Raw genomic sequence first — 17198 nt, forward strand, 5'->3', positions numbered from 1 at the left:
TATGCCATGCCACCAAAAAACTGAAGTAAAGGATTTATAAATATTTCAAATTCTTTCTTTACCAAGCATCTCCTGGACTTTAACCACTCCAGGAATCTCAGCAGCTTCTCCACAACCACCAGCATTGCAGGCGATGATCCTAAATTTGTATTCAGCCCCCTGTGGCATGTGGGTGATGATGTACTCGCACATCTTCGTGGGAGTTGTGTTACACAGTGTCCATTCCAGCTGGTCTACCTTCTGCATTTCAATAAAGTAGCCAGTAATGACAGAACCACCCTCCTCTTCTGGTGGAAGCCAAGCTAGAGAAACAGAAGTCCTGGTAGTGTCTGTGACTCTGGCCTGAACTGGAGGACCTGGAGGTTCTGTTTAATAACAGAGAGAATAGGTAAAGATAGTGACCCCACAGTGGTATGGCTAATTTAAAACAGAAAAGCAGTACAACTGTTACAGTGATCTTTTGCGGGACATACCAATGGGGTCTAAAGCGATGGTAATGACAGAACTCTCGCTGGGTTTCCCAGCCCCTCTAGAGTTAATGGCTGTGATACGGTGTTCATACTCCAGGCCCTCAATCAGTCCGGAGGAACGGTACCTGGTCATAGTAACAGGGTTTTTGTTGATCCTCAACCACCTGTCAGAATGGGCCTCTTTCCGTTCTATGATATAGCCCGCAATAGTGGAGCCACCATTGTCCTCAGGTGGTTTCCAGGTTAGGGTCATGCCCTCATGGGTGACATCAAGCACTTCTGGCCTGCTTGGGGGTCCGGGGATGGCTACATAGAAAAGAAAAACAATCAGAGATGAATAACAAACAAGACATAGTACCATATAGTTCAGTGAGAATAAACAATCCACAGTTTAATAGGATTTTTAAGTTTATATATCAAATCAGAACCTGTCTACTTGTAATTGTATACAGTGACCACCAATAACAGTGTGAAACTGAAACTGTAAAAAAATGCTTCAGAAAGAAGTTGGACTTGTGGGCTTGAAAAGAACAAGAAGAAGGTTTTCAAAGCAACAGTGCAAGTTATCAAAGGCAGCACAATTCTCATTGAAGGTGCATATGAAGAACATTTTATGGGAAGAGAACTTACTCTTGGCGCTCTTGCATTCCACCACATCAGACTGCAGGAAGCCACCAATGCCAAAACGATTCATGGCTGCAACACGGAACACGTACTCAGTTCCTTCAGAGAGCCTAGTGAATTTAAAGCAAGGCCTTGTCACAGACTCGGAGATGGTGGTCCAGCCAGGCCGGTGGGCATCACGCTGCTCAACGACATATCCGCTGACATTGGCACCACCATCATTCTCTGGAGGTTGCCAACTAACTGTCACTGAAACACCGTCGACTTCCTCGATCTTTACTGGACCCATAGGAATACTCGGTTTGTCTGAACAGAAACAACAAGGCAGCTATTTAGGAAGACAGTTTTTGTCTTTTTTATTTCTTTGTCTTTTGATTTTTCTCTGAAGGAAAAATACACCTTACTAAATAAAAACTGACAATATAAAACATTCAGTTTAGTAAAGAATGTCTGCTTACCCAGGATGATAACCTTGATAACTTCAGTTGCCATGCCTATGGTATTCTTCACCTCTAGTGTGTAGTCTCCTGTGTCAGAGATGGTTGTCTCACGGATGACGAGATGGGTATATTTGCTGGTGCTGTCAATCTTGATGCGGTCCAGGGTGTCCTTCAGCTTCACACCACCAAAGTACCATGAGCAGACTGGCTGTGGTCTGCCCCTTATTGGGATGTTGAGGTCAATGGGTTTGCCGCGATTCACATGAACTATCTTCTGAGGGATACTTGTCATGTCAATCTTGGGCATAACTGCAGTAAACACAAAATTTTTCATATGACTTATGTGGAGCTTTTCAGGCTTAGTAAAAACAGAAATGATGTGATGATTTGTGTTTTGATATCTTACCCTTGATCTCTTGGATGATCACTGGAGTGACAATGTCAGTGGATTCACTGGCTCCCCTGCTGTTCGTGGCTCGGATTCTGAACAGATACTGGTCATTTTCTGTCAGAGACTGGATGGTGTGCTGGGATACTGAGGCCTTAACTGTCGCAACAGCACTCCATCTGTCGGAGCCTACTTTGCAGGCCTCAATAATGTAGCCTGTCAATCTGCTGCCACCATCATGCAAAGGCTTCTCCCAGTGCAGGGTGACAGAAGATTTGGAAACATCAACAATCTCAAGCTTCACAGGCACTGAGGGCACTTCACACACCAGCACAGCCTCCGCTGTCTCACAGGGCTCACCGACACCATAGATATTCTCTGGCAGGACTCTGAAAAAGTAGTACACACCCTCCTCCAGTCCACTGATTCTGTACAGTGTTTTCCTACACTCAGTGGTAACAGTCTTATAGGACTTCATGTTGGCCTCACGCTTCTCTATAATATAGTTGCTGACATGAGCACCACCATCAATGCTTGGGACATCCCAGGTGATCACAACAGATTCCTTGGTGTAGTCCTTCACTTTCACTGAACCTGGAGGACCAGGAGTGTCTGACAAAGAGAGGCAAGTAAAAAGATCATATTTAGAAACTATATTACTTTACTAACTGTATGGTGACTGTACATATTTGATATCCAAAATCTTTTAACAAACTCTGTGGAAACTTTGGTTGACATACCATAGACTTTAACAAGGATGATGGCAGTCTTTTTTCCAGATGGGTTCTCTGCCTCTACAATGTATTTTCCAGAGTCGTAGCGATCAACCTTCTCTACTACCAGTGATGTGTACTTGTCAGTAGTCTCAATATAACCACGGCTCTGTAGTTCCACCCCCGTCTTCCTCCAGGCCACTACTGGCGTCGGACGACCAGTGACAGACACAAATAGGCGCAGAGTACCTCCAGCGCGGAGGCACACTGTTTTCTTTAGGTCATCAGCCAGCTCCAAGTCGGGTATTTCTGAGTGGATGGAGCATAGTTTACATAGAACATTAAAAAGTTCAGATATAGTTCAAATATTGATTTTTTCAACAGAAATCTACACCTACTTACCAATTTTCTCAAGTGGTTCGATTTCAGCACTTGGTTCACTGAACTCTCCAGTCCCATTGCTGTTAATGGCAGCAACCCTGAATCTGTACTTCTTATTGGCAGCCAAACCAGCAGCCACATACTCATTAGTCTTGAGGGCTTTGGCAGTGGCACGGTACCACTGCTCAGAACCCTCCTCTAGGATCTCCACAATGTAGCCGGTGACATCTGATCCACCATCATACATGGGCCTGGTCCAAGTCATGGTGATACTGTGTTTCGTTGTGTCTGTGATGCGAGGCACTGATGGAGGAGCTGGGGTGTCTGTAGATGAAATGGAATTTTTGAAAATGTATTTATCTAAACAAATATGTTGTAAAATATGTTTGGGGTGGTGCTTTCAGCATTGGTATCACTTCCTCATCCTGTTGCAAAGCACAGTGTGTGCCACTTGATTAACAACAAACATAGTGACTTCATCTGTTCACCTGTTAAATCCAGAATTCAAAATCCTGCTCCTCACATACAAGGTCTTAAATAATCAGGCCCCATCTTATCTTAATGACCTTGTAGTACCATATCACCCTATTAGAGCACTTCGCTCTCGCTCTGCAGGCCTACTTGTTGTTCCTAGAGTATTTAAAGTAGAATGGGAGGCAGAGCCTTCAGTTTTCAGGCCCCTCTTCTGTGGAACCAGCTTCCAGTTTGGATTCAGGAGACAGACACTATCTCTACTTTCAAGATTAGGCTTCAAACTTTCCTTTTTGCTAAAGCATATAGTTAGGGCTGGACCAGGTGACCCTGAATCCTCCCTTAGTTATGCTGCAATAGACGTAGGCTGCCGGGGATTCCCATGATGCATTGAGTTTTTTCTTTCCAGTCACCTTTCTCACTCACTATGTGTTAACAGACCTCTCTGCATTGAATCATATCTGTTATTAACCTCTGTCTCTCTTCCACAGCATGTCTTTATCCTGTCTTCCTTCTCTCACCCCAACCGGTCGCAGCAGATGGCCCCGCCCCTCCCTGAGCCTGGTTCTGCTGAAGGTTTCTTCCTGTTAAAAGGGAGTTTTTCCTTCCCACTGTCGCCAAAGTGCTGCTCATAGGGGGTCATATGATTGTTGGGTTTTTCTCTGTATCTATGAAGCGCCTTGAGGCGACTTTTGTTGTGATTTGGCGCTATATAAATAAAATTGAATTGAATTGAATTGGATTGAATCTGCACTTGCAAATTATATTTGAAATAGTCAGTTATTGTATTTTTGTTTCTAGTTTTGGAGTTGTGGAGTTGGCTGGCTTTACAAAAAAAACTCTAAAACTTTGGGACCAAAAACCAGAGCACCAGAGTTGCAGTCTGGGGAAAACATAGTCTTCTTAGGAGAGATGGAATCCATCACATTTTGGAGCTTTTATTTCTTAAAATTTGGCTGAATATATTAACCCCCACCCCAAAACATGACCCTTGATGCTGTGGTTTGTTACAAGCTTAGCAATAAAGCCTGTGATTCTGTATTTTGGGTCCTCAGTTTATTATGACAAAGCCAGGATTTAGAGTGTATCACAGTATAAATATATCACTAGTGAAGGTTACAGATGATCAAATGGCCTCTGTCAGTACTTATCTTGTTGTGCGACTACACCACAATGTGGGGTTCAATAGCACTGTGCTATGTGCATGTAAATGGGGAGTTTTCTTCGCACAAAAAGGTTAATTATGAAGTTCCACAACTAGTTAAACTAAAGGCATGTCTTAAAGACACGAGACCTGAAATACCTCTAATTTACTACTTTGTTAATTTACTAATTTCAGAGAAAACAGGGCTTGATGTACTCAGGCCTAAAACAACATGGTGGAGACATCGAAACATGGTGTCTAACCAGATACTTACCTTGGCCTCCAATAACACTGAAGAATCTTGGAGTCTTTTTTAATCAGCATATGTCCACATTAACACAGTATGTTGGACTGCCTTTATTGCCTATTGTATTACATCTTTAGTAAATATTAAACTCTGCCTATCCTTTAGTTTGCCTTTTTCCGGTATCTTTCTCCTCTCTTTCCCCTTATTCCCAGCTGATCGTGGGGATGGCTGCTCTTCCCCTGAACCTGGTTCTGATGGAGGTTTCTTCCTGTTAAAAGTTTCCTTCCCATTGTTGCCAAGTGCTTGCTATTAGTGGTTAGTATGATTGTTGTGTTTCTTTCTATCATTTTAGCATTTTTACCTTACAATATAAAACACCTTATGGTGACTTCTGCTGTGAATTGGTGCTATATAAATAAAAGTGAACTGAATGGAACTGAAAAATATTAAATAATGTCTCTTTTCTCTTGGCATTAAAAGGACAATGTCTACAGTTTTCTTTCTTTCTTTCTTTCTTTTTTTTTAAGTAAAAATGTCTTACATGTGGGGTCTTTACAGAGGATGTATACTGAGGTGTCACTTGGCTGGCTGTATCCAGCAGAGTTGACTGCTGTAACTCTGAACTGGTACTCGCTTCCCTCCAGTAGGCCTGTGATCTTCAAGCGGGTGTCATAGATGGTGTAGGTCTTATTCACTCGAGTCCACCTGGTCCAAACAACAAAACAACATCATGAAAGAGAAGGATAAGTATCTTTATTTAAGAAATGATGTCTCAACATCTTCAGTGAATCCAGAATTTGTTCTGACCTGCTACTGTTCTTCTCTCGTTTTTCAACGATGTAGTTTTTGAGCTCGCTTCCTCCATCACTCTCAGGCTTCAGCCACTCGATGATAACATGCTCCTTACCCACTGCAGTCGCCTCTGGTGTGCCTGGCTGGGAGGGGATTGCTGTGGAAGAGTGGCAACAGGTCAGAGTCACGCAAACACATCTACATTACGTTTTCCCTTTCATAAGATGTAATATAATCCATAACACCTAAATCCAAAATTGAAATTGTAAGTAAGATTTGGAAAAATGCTGCAGCTTACTGTAAGCGTTTCTGGCGATGATAGGATCAGATTCCAAAGGAACTCCAGCCCCATACTTATTGACACCTCTAACCCTAAAGATGTACTCATTGTTCTTGATCAACCTAGTGCTGACACATGACAGGGTCTTGCACTCAGTCTCCATGATGACCCAGTTGAGGCGGCTGGTCTCACGACGTTCCACAATGTAATGGGTGACAGAGTCTCCACCATCCTCCAGAGGTATCTTCCAAGACACTGTACATTTTTCCTCTGTGACTCTGCTGATTACAATCCTATCAGCTGGAGCTCCAGGAGTGTCTAACAGACAGAAAACAACATTTCAATCAGAAAGTTCAAACTATTACGACACACTAATTAATTAATGTCCTTTTGGCTGCTCACCTAGAACTTTAACGCTGACAGCTGCCGTCTTAATTCCACTGGCATTCTTGACAGTTAGAATGTATCTACCTGTGTCGTATCTGTCACAGCTCTTGATGACAGCCATGGCTCTAGTGGCAGTGTAGGTCAGTGAATATTTTTCTCCAAGCTCTAAAATCTTGTCACCCTTTGACCAGTACACTGTAGGCTCTGGTTTACCACCCACAGCACCGTCCAAGACAAGGTCAGAACCAGCAGTAACAGTGACAGTCTCACCTATCAGTTTGCTGTCAAGTTCAGCTTTGGGAGGAGCTGCAAAAAGTAAGGGATGATTAGTGTTACATTAAAAAATAACAACATATACCAGTATAATGAACTGAACCCTGAAAACGATCTTTGTTTTAGTCATTTTTATTGATATTCTGCCTGGTACACCAAGCAGGGGAGCTTTTTTTTCTTTAAAGTTACATTCATTCATAGTTATTTATTGTTTCTAAAATAACAGGAAATGTAGATTAACTTATTTAAATACTATCAAGGTAAAAAAAACAAAAACAAAACAAAACCCTTGAACTTACAATATTCATCCTTGCATGTGACTGGTCCAGTGGTCTCTGAAGGGACACTTTGAACACCTGCAGCATTCTTGGCAACGACACGGTATTCATAGGTCTCTCCTTCACCTAGGTTTGTGATGGTGAAGTAGTTCTCTGTGATTGTGGTATAGTTGCACTTGAGCCAGCGGTTGTCATCCCACTCATCTGTGCTGTAGACTTTTCTCTCCACCACATAACCAATGATCTTACTGCCACCATCATTGAAGGGCACCGTCCAGCACAATGACACAGAAGAGCGGGTGATGTCTGTCACCTCGGGTTTGCCAGGAGGATCTGGAGGGTAGAAATGATCATAAAACATTTATATAAGTTTATTCACACAATGTCAGATATTGTTAAAATTTGTCATTCAGGTCAGAGTAGTCCTAAGGGCTTGAGTTGAAAAGAAGTTCTTGAAGATGTTTTATCTATCATCCAAAAGTGTTCTCTAGCTTCAGAAGTTCAGAAAAAAGAAGTACAATTGACTTCAACTCAAACACTTCCGACTATGCTCTTAAAGTCTCCATTATGCATTTTAGTTGGGCAATATCAACAGTCATAACAATAGATCTGTTTTTAGGACCTTAAGTGAAATTGAGTATTGACCATCTGTCATTTCATAATACATCTTCATAGTTAGGATGAATGTGAATATTTTCTTACCAACAGGATTGAGTGCCACTACAGGTCTGGAGGCTTCGCTGGCTTTGCTGAGCCCAGCGAGGTTCATGGCATACACCCTGAACTGATACTCCAGCCCCTCAATCAGGTTCGAGACCTTGTATTGGCAATCCAGGCAGGGTAGCTTGTTCTCCCTCACCCACAGGATCGTGTTCCTCTCCTTTTTCTCAATCCAGTAGCCTGTCACCTTGCTGCCACCATCAGCATATGGAACATCCCATTTGATGCTAATGGCATTGGCAGATATAGATATCACATCTGGGCGAGTTGGAGGACTTGGTGGAACTATGAAAATCAAGTGGAGATGAGAATAGGGTTTGTTTAGAAGAAATCCAAAGCATTAAAAAACAAAACCAATGTTGGCACACACATATATAAAATCAGGATCATATATTTAAACTGTTGGACAGCACCTACCAAATGGATGCTCAATGACAACAGGGGCAGACTCAACGGACTTGCTGACTCCAAACTTGTTCTCAGCACAGACTCTAAATGTGTACTCCATGTATTTGGTGAGATGTGTGACTTTGATGGTGGTTCTCTTCACACTGGAGTTCACCACTTGCCAAGAAGCAGAGCCAGATTCCCGTTTTTCTACAATGTAGTTGCTGATGTCAGTACCACCATCATCAGCTGGCTCAGACCAAGAAAGGGTGCAGGACTCTGAAGAGATTCCAGAAATTTCCACTGGTCCTGTGGGTGGACTTGGTCTGCCAACTATCACCACAGTCACTGTGAATGTCTTCACACCAGCAGCATTCTCCAGCGTCAGGTAGTACTTGCCGCTGTCGCTTCTCTTGCTGTCTTTCACTACCAAAATGGTTCTTTCCTTTGAGGTCTTAATGGAGACTCTGTCAGTCTCCTTCAGCTTCATCTCTTCCAGTTTCCAGGTTACTTTAGGTGCAGGTCTGCCACTGATAGGGACATCAATTGTGAAGGTGTTGGAAGTCTTGCAAGTGATGAGCTGGTTGGTGATGCTGCTGAGATCAGCAGTTGGTTCTATGCAAGGCTCCTTTATGACCACAGAGCTAAAGGTGCCCTGAGGTTCGCTAATTCCAGCATCATTCTTGGCTTTGACTCTAAAGTCATATTCTGTGTTCTCAATCAGACCCTCTACCAACATCTTCTGAGACTTAGTCTCTCCACTAACAACCCAGTGGTCAGTGCCCTTAGCCCTGAATTCAACAATATAGCCTCTAATGCGGCTGCCTCCATCATGCTCGGGTTTTAGCCATACCAGTGAGGCTGTGGAATTGCTTGTGTCAACAACATCCAATCTCTTGGGTGGTGCAGGTTCTTCTGTGGCAATTATAGGCTCAGTCATCTCTTTTGGTTCTCCCTGGCCATAATGGTTAACGGCAATCACTCTGAACAAATACGGTACACCAATTTCCAGACCAGTTACTCTGATCATCTGCCGTGAGCACTTAGTGCTGACTTCTTGCCAGGCAAGGCGGCTTGCTTCACGCTTATCCACAATGTAGTGGTGGATTCGGGATCCACCGTCATTGGCAGGAGCGTCCCACATCACTGTTAAGGCTCCGCGAGTAATATCTTTGAAGGTTATGGCTCCTGGAGGTCCAGGAGTATCCAGTACTTTAACAGTGAATGTGATGGATTTGCGCCCACTGTTGTTCTCCAGGGACAGGGTGTATTTGCCTGCCTCATACCTGGTGCAGCTCTCTATGGTCAGAGTGGAAAATGAATCTGTGGTGTTGATATCAGCCATTATCGGAAGCTCACTGTCTAATTTAGACCACGTGGCTAGAGGAGCTGGCTTTCCTCGGAAAGCAATATGTAGGGTTATAGTGCCTCCATTCTTCACAATATGAGTTTGCTTGAAGTCAGGACCAAGATCAATTTCAGGAGATGTAAGTCTGTCCAAAGACTGAACAGGGTTTGGCATCACTGATGCTTCGCCCTCTCCTGATCCATTTACAGCACTGACTCTGAACTTGTAGAGTTCTCCAGGTACTAGACCTGTGACAGTATACCTGGTGTGAATACAAATCTGTCTGTTGACTCTGTGCCACTCCTCCAGACTGGCCTTACACATATCTATATTGTAGCCAATTATTTCCATGCCACCATCAAATACTGGCTTGGTCCATTCCAGGGTGACAGAGGACTTAGTGGAGTCAATGACCTGATGAACAAAAAGCATAGTTACAATTTTTTTTTAATGCGTTTTGTTTCTACAATCTAATATTGAGTTGAACTCAGCGTTCTTCACTACAATGCTGCACCTGTTTTGTATCCAAATTGCCTCTTGTGTATGAATATGAAACATGTATAATTCAATGAGTGTTAACACAAGATCTACCTTGATTACAGTGGGAGCACTGGGGGCACTTGTTGGTTCTCTGCATCTGAAGAGCCTGGAGGTGCTGCTGGCTGGTCCGACACCAGCACCATTTTCAGCCATAACACGGAACTCATACTCATTGCCCTCAGTAAGTTTGGTCACACGGTGCCTTAACTCTGTAATGGGCCTCTTGGAGGAGACCTTAACCCAGCGCAAGCTCTTCTTCTCTCTCCTCTCTAGGATGTAGCATTTAATCTCATTGCCTCCGTCTGACCGTGGCCTGGTCCAACACAGCGTTATGCTGTCTCCAGTAACATGGGTGGCATCTGGTGTACCAGGGGCATCAGGAACAGCTGAGTAACAGAACAAAAATATAATTTTTTTAAAGTAATATCTTTGAATGGTGGAAAGCATTTCTTCCATTAGTGCTTATGTTCAATAGAAAATTCAGATTACTTTTAAGAGTTTCCCAACAAGTCAGACAGACAGCACTGAGTAACTTTACTTACTGTATTGCATCTTCGCAATTATAGGATCAGAGTCCAGTGGTTTGCCGACACCAAACTTGTTGACAGCAGAGATTCTGAACTGGTACTCATTGCCTTTGATGAGGTTGGTGGCATTATAAGAGCAAGCTTCACACTTGGAGGTGACCAAGGCCCAAGTGATCCTGGATGTCTCCCTTTTCTCCACCACATAGTGAGAAATGGCAGCACAGCCATCGTTCTCTGGTGGGCTCCACCACACAGTGCACTTCTCAGCTGTGATGCCTGTGAAACGGATTGGGCCCTCGACGGGTCCAGGGGTATCTGCAAGGAAACAGTTGATTGAGGAGACTTGTTACGGTAAAAACATTTGTATCACTTGTGTCAACAGAAACAGATTTGTCTAAAACAGTGTTTTTTAACAGATATTATAACAAATTGCACACATTTACAAACCTTGGACTCTAACGTTAATGTCAGCTTTCCTGGTTCCAGAGCTATTTTTGGCCTCTACAGTGTAAATTCCACGGTGGTTCCTGTTAGAATCGCGAATAAACAGACTACTGGTGCCAATGCCAGTAGTAATCTCAATGTCAATCATAGTCCTCTTGTCGATCTCTTTACCCTCCTTGTACCAAAGAACCTGTGGGACTGGACGCCCGGTGATTTTGCAGCTGAGACTGACATTATCTCCAGCCCTCAGGGTGAGCACCTGGTCTGGAGACCACTCAATCTCAGGAGCAACTGGAGATGCAGACAAAAAGATTATGAATCAGCATCAAGTAAGATGTGATTAATTAAAAAACAATCAACAATTTGCGTTCTTCTAACATGTTTTTATATTAAAAATACTTACTGCTCTCATCCTTGGTCATTATGTATCCAGAGGAGTTGGATGGTGGGCTGACTGTGCCAACAGCATTCCTGGCAATCACTCTGAACTCAATTCTTTCTCCAGGTGAGAGACCAGTTACAGTGAACTGGGTCTCACTGATATCAGTGAAGTTGCACCGTAGCCATTTGCCTCTGCCTTGACGCCTCTCCACACTATAGGCTACAATTTTGCTTCCACCATCCCTCTTGGGAATGTCCCATTGGAGGGTGACTGAGTCTCTGGTTACATCAATGCAGACTGGGGTACCGGGTGGATCTAATTGAGGCAAGAAAGCAATTAATCCATAATAATTTAGATGTAAAGAGTAACTAAAGAGGACAAAATGAAAGAATCATAATGTCTAAACTCTGTAAATACAAAACAACTCCTAAATATAGACTGATGTACTGAGCAACGTCTACTTACCAACAGGGGAGATAGCGAGTGCATGTTTGCTCTGCTCACTGCAAGGGCTGAGTCCGGCATTGTTCTCTGCATAGACTCTAAAGGAGTACTCCAGACCCTCCACAAGACCAATTATTCTGTACTCTCTGTTAGAGATGGTTGTGGAATTCACTTTCTGCCATAGGAGGCTGTTCCTGTCCTTCTTCTCGACATGATAACCTAAGACTGGGGAACCCCCGTCAAAATCTGGGGCATCCCACTTTATTGACATACCATCACTGGTGATGTTGTAGGCAACTGGTTTTCCTGGAGGACCTGGAGGTTTGTACTGGTGCTGGGCAACAACATCTGAAGAGATGAGTGGCTCACTGACCCCATACTTATTTTCTGCACGGACTCTGAACTGGTACTGAGTTCCTTTGACCAGGTTAGGAATCTTAAAGGTAGTCCTGACAACACTGGAGCAGACCATCTTCCAGTTGGCCTGGGAGGTTTCACGTTTCTCCACACTGTAGCAGGTGATCTCGCCACCTCCATCTTCCTTCGGCTCATCCCAGGAGATAATAATACTCTGAGCTTTTATCTCGTCAAAACGGATGGGGCCAGTAGGGACTGAAGGGGGTCCCAGAGTGATCACATTGATGTCAAAGTAGTTCTTAATGACTCTGTTATCCAGAACCAAGGTGTATTGTCCAGCATGTTCTTTCTTAACCCCTCTGACTGTAACTGAAGTCTTGTTGTCAGTGGTCCTAAAGCGAATCTTCTCACTTTCCTTTAGTGGGAAATTATCCTTTAGCCAGCTGATTGTAGGTCTTGGTTTTCCCTTGAATGGTAACTCAATATGGATGTTTTGACCTATACGAACAGCAAGCTCTCCATTGGGATAATCATTCAGTTTGGCTTCAGGTGGAATGATGAGGTCCATCACTGTGATCGGACCAATTTGGGAGAAGTCACTGTTGCCTTTCTCATTCTTTGCAAACACTCTGAAATCCAGGATAGCATTTTCCTTGAGTCCCGTCACTTCACAGCTGCACCGCTTGCATTTAGCAGCTAAAGTCCATTTGACTTCATCCTGGGCTCTCTTCTCAATGATGTAGTCAGTGATGTGGCTGCCACCATCGTGGTCAGGTCTGCTCCACTGAAGGGTGACAGAGTTCTTTGTGGAGTCCACCATTATTAGGTCTTTAACAGCTCCTGGAGTTTCAGTTGCTCGGACAGCATCAGTGGTTTCACAAGGGTCACCCACACCAAACTCATTTTGAGCAGACACACGGAAGAAGTAAGCTATATCTTCCTCCAGCCCTGACACCTTGTAACTTGTATTTAAACACTCATCAGTAATCACTTGATAAGCTTTCATAGTGGAGGCCTTCTTTTCGACAATGTAATTAGTCACAGGGGAGCCACCATCTATGAGCGGAGGCTCCCAGCTTAGTGTCAGCTTTCCTCTTGTGACATTCTTTATCATCAGTTTCTGGCAGGTGGATGGACTGTCCAGAACCTTGAGGGAAACAGTAACTATCTTAGGTTCTCCAACACCATTCTCAATTTCCAGCACATACTTTCCACAGTCATCACGGGTGACCTTGGGGATGAGGAGTGTGGTAGCTCTTTCAGTGCTTGTGACTGTGTAGCGGTTATCACCAGCCATGTTACGGTCACCACGGCGCCAGGTGACATTTGGTGTAGGACGACCCTTCAGGGGGATAAAGACTTCCACATCACGGCCAGCCTTTGCTGTGTATTGAGTTGTCATAGCAACATCCAAGTCCAGATCAGCCTCCTCTGTTGGACACAAATGTCATACAAAGATGGAAAAGAATATTAATTTTGATTTTATTATTGATTCGTCTCAAGACTAATATCTTGTACTATAAAGGGAACTATATCAATACTAACCTAAAATATCTTTGGCTTGCACAGGCTGGTACATTTTGATGTCTTCTCCTTTGCCTTTACAGTTGACAGCAGATACTCTGAAGAAGTAGTAGATGCCAGGTTTGAGGTGGGACACGACATACTCACATGTCTTGACTTGTGGGTTGGTAATCACCCATTCTTTGTCCTCTGTATTCATCTGCTCTAAAATATAGTGTGTAATTTCGCTGCCACCATCATAGACGGGCTTCTCCCATCCAAGTGTGATAGATGTCTTTGTGGAGTCAACCACACGCAGCTTAGTGGGTTCACCTGGTAGATCTGGAGAAGAAAAAAGGAAAATGTAAACAATAAAGGAATTCCTCAAATGCTGACGAGATGAGGATAACTGCAAATTAAAGTCATATACCTATTGGGTCATAGGCTTTATAGAGCTCAGAAGGTTCAGAGTAGTTCCCTGCTCCAGCCTTGTTGACAGCACACACTCTGTACTGGTACTCATTGTTCTCCACCAGGTTAGCCACTTTCTGCCTGGTGTCTCTGATAGTGCCCTTCACCACCTTGATAAAAAAAATGGATGTATTAAAGCTAACATCTCCTATTCATTGGTAGATTTTCTTTATGCTTGAACTTTTTAGATTTGGGGCAGCAAACAAACCTTGAACCATTGCAGACTCCTCTTCTCCCTTTTCTCTAGATAGTACCCATCAATATCACTGCCTCCGTCCAACGCTGGTCTTTCCCAGATCACTGTCATGGTAGACTTAGTGATCATAGTAACTTTAGGCTTAGATGGCTCGCTGGGAGGTACTGTGCAAAATAAAAATGATAAGGTTAAAGCTTTTAAGTTTACCATTGTAATTTACCACTGTCTATAATGAAAGTTGATATATTTTCAAACATGAGAGCAAGAGCAAGAGAGAGAGAGAGAGAGAGGGAGAGATACACCTCATCAGTCACATATGGGGTGACTGATGAGGTGACTTTATTCTATTTGCTTACCAAATGCATTCTTGGCAATAATGGGCTCAGACTCCAGTGGCTCTCCAATGCCATACTTGTTGACTCCACGGACTCTAAAGATGTACTCATTGCCCATTATGAGTCTGGGCACATTCACAATGCAGTCAACCAGTTTCTCTGAGACAATCGACCACATTACCCTGCTGGTCTCCCGCTTTTCTACAATGTAATGTGTTACCATGGCACCACCTTCATCAGCAGGTGGCGACCACATGATGGTGATGTTGTCAGCTGTCACCTTCTTAAACTGAATCTCTCCAGCAGGTGGGCCTGGCTTATCTGATTAGACAAGGAAAACATTTGACTCAGGGTGTATACTGCATATATGATACATGTTATACAATGAAAAATAAATATTAAATAAATACCTTGAATGAGCAGCCTGACAATGGCACATGAAGATCCGAGGGAGTTCTTCACCTTTACTTCATAGGTTCCAGAGTTAAGACGAGTTGTTTCCTTCACGAACACACTTGTGGACTCGAAAGTGTGTTTAAAAGAGAGCTGAGAAGTAGGCTTAAGCTCTCTGCCATCTTTAAACCACTCAATACTGGGAGCAGGTTTGGCTCTTATATTAAATTTGAGTTCCACATTAGAGCCAGCCTTGTGCTTGACCTCATTAAGATACTCCTGAGGTATTTCAATCTCTGGGGCACCTGGACCAGAGATGGTAAAACAAGTCAGGATGTAGAATATGTAGGGTGTGGAATAAATATCTTAGAATACAAGACAATGCATAATTGCAGAAAAAAATACACAAATATAACCCAACATGAAAAGACCTACCATAAGTGTCCACACATGTGGCTGGCCCCACAGTGATAGACGGATTGCTCACTGAACCAACTGCATTCTTTGCCATGACTCGGAACTCATATGTTTCATCCTGGGTGAGGCCAGTAACAATGAAGCGGGTGTCTGTGATATTGGTGAGGTTAGCTTTAGACCATTTGGGGCTAACACCCTCTCTCTTCTCAATGATGTAACCAGTTATTGGGGATCCACCATCATAGTCAGGCTTCTGCCAGGCCAGACTAATGGAGTTCTTAGTGATGTCAGTTATACGCAAGTATAGGGGTGGCTCTATAGGAAGATACAGTGAGAATGATTTTAATAAATATTGCAGAAAATCTTAAGTCAAAGAATTCTTCATGCATTTTATCGACTATAAACTCACCGCAGGCATCAATAGCCAATACAGCATCAGAAATCTTGCTGAAGGCACTAATTCCAGCAGAGTTTTCTGCTGCTACCTTGAACTCATAAATAAGTCCAGCATTTATGTTGGTGACTTTAAAGTGTGTGGCACGGATCACTGTTTTGTTGACTCTCTGCCAAAGGATGCTGTTTTTGTCTTTCATTTGGAGATGGTAACCAAACACATGGCTGCCTCCATCTGACTTTGGCTCTTTCCATGCAACAGTAATGCTTTCCCTGGTTACAGCAGTAATTTCTGGAGTTGATGGCGCATCTGGTATAGCTGGAGAACAAGAGGCAGAGTTTGAGAATTTTGGCATGCTCACATAGTGAAGGTGTAAAGAATGAGTAGCAAAATTATTATGTTTATGTATAATAATAAGAAAAGCAAAAACTTCTTACTGTAAGGAAGACTGACAGCGACAGCTGGGGAGTCAATATGTTCACTGATTCCATATCTGTTCTCTGCCCTAATTCTGAATTGGTACTCCAGGCCAGTGGTCAGCTTCATAATTTTCATGGTGCAACGGGCCACAGCTGAAGACACGTCCATCCAGTTGGCTGTAGTTGTCTCTCGCTTCTGGATGATGTAGTTGGTGATGGGACTGCCACCATCATATGCTGGTGGGAGCCACTTTAAGCTTACACTGTCTTCTGTGACATCATACAGCTCCACTGGTCCAAGTGGGACACTGGGGCGGTCAAGAACCACAATATTTACAAAGGACTTGGTGGTTCCACTGGAGTTGGAGGCAATAATATCATAGCGGCCTGAGTCTCCTGCAATGCTCTCACGCAGACTAATCTTGATACTGTCAGGAGTGACTTCTGAGTTAAACCTCATTGTTGATTTGAGCAGCACATTATCCTTGGACAGAGTCACTTTAGGTAAAGGCCGGCCTGTCAATGGAATCTCACATTTTAGGGTAGATCCAGCTCTAACATATACTGTATTGTGGGGGAAGTCCTTCATGTTGATCTCAGGAGATTCTAGAACAGAAAAGTACCAAAAAGAGTTACAACAGGAGAAATTAGGTGTAGTCTCTACTAATTGCATGGCATGTTCTGATTATTATAACAAGCTTGTAGTTTACCAAGCTGGTCTTTGACCACTACAGGAGTAATCATTTCCTTAACATCACTGAATCCAGCATAGTTCTCAGCTCTGACTCTGAAGAAGTACTCTGCATTCTCCCTCAGACCAGACACTGTGAAGTGGATTGACTTTGTTGTACCACATTTAACCCACTTCTCTTGTCCATTCTCCAGTGCTTCTACTAGGTAGCTAGTAATTCTGCTGCCTCCATCATGTTCTGGCTTGGCCCAAGCCAAGGACACACTTTCCTTGGTTACATCCGTTACACCCAGTTTTGGTGGTGGACTTGGTTTTTCTGGAGAAAGAAAATATGTCTTTCAA

General features: G+C 43.3%; 1 protein-coding gene across 30 annotated transcripts in view; it reads right to left on the bottom strand.

Moving 5' to 3' along the window:
• The window catches only part of ttn.2 (titin, tandem duplicate 2), a 226054-nt gene that overhangs the window by 12192 nt on the left and 196664 nt on the right, over window positions 1-17198 (bottom strand). For all 30 annotated transcript variants that reach the window (XM_040034145.1, XM_040034143.1, XM_040034160.1 and 27 more), the window contains 28 exons: window positions 16876-17172; window positions 16184-16771; window positions 15762-16064; window positions 15371-15667; window positions 14953-15240; window positions 14564-14863; window positions 14220-14371; window positions 13971-14121; window positions 13583-13882; window positions 11702-13468; window positions 11258-11551; window positions 10858-11145; window positions 10426-10725; window positions 9935-10269; window positions 8026-9757; window positions 7591-7893; window positions 6910-7221; window positions 6353-6643; window positions 5969-6268; window positions 5686-5827; window positions 5420-5583; window positions 3038-3340; window positions 2663-2944; window positions 1941-2534; window positions 1553-1843; window positions 1101-1400; window positions 474-776; window positions 63-365 (listed from right to left, as the gene is read on the bottom strand). In XM_040034145.1, the coding sequence (XP_039890079.1) occupies window positions 63-365; window positions 474-776; window positions 1101-1400; window positions 1553-1843; window positions 1941-2534; window positions 2663-2944; window positions 3038-3340; window positions 5420-5583; window positions 5686-5827; window positions 5969-6268; window positions 6353-6643; window positions 6910-7221; window positions 7591-7893; window positions 8026-9757; window positions 9935-10269; window positions 10426-10725; window positions 10858-11145; window positions 11258-11551; window positions 11702-13468; window positions 13583-13882; window positions 13971-14121; window positions 14220-14371; window positions 14564-14863; window positions 14953-15240; window positions 15371-15667; window positions 15762-16064; window positions 16184-16771; window positions 16876-17172 (11280 nt within the window). The remainder of the gene's footprint in view (window positions 1-62; window positions 366-473; window positions 777-1100; window positions 1401-1552; window positions 1844-1940; window positions 2535-2662; window positions 2945-3037; window positions 3341-5419; window positions 5584-5685; window positions 5828-5968; window positions 6269-6352; window positions 6644-6909; window positions 7222-7590; window positions 7894-8025; window positions 9758-9934; window positions 10270-10425; window positions 10726-10857; window positions 11146-11257; window positions 11552-11701; window positions 13469-13582; window positions 13883-13970; window positions 14122-14219; window positions 14372-14563; window positions 14864-14952; window positions 15241-15370; window positions 15668-15761; window positions 16065-16183; window positions 16772-16875; window positions 17173-17198) is intronic.

Source organism: Simochromis diagramma, unplaced genomic scaffold (genome assembly GCF_900408965.1).
Source record: "Simochromis diagramma unplaced genomic scaffold, fSimDia1.1 OVJJ01000176.1, whole genome shotgun sequence".
NCBI lineage: Eukaryota > Metazoa > Chordata > Actinopteri > Cichliformes > Cichlidae > Simochromis > Simochromis diagramma.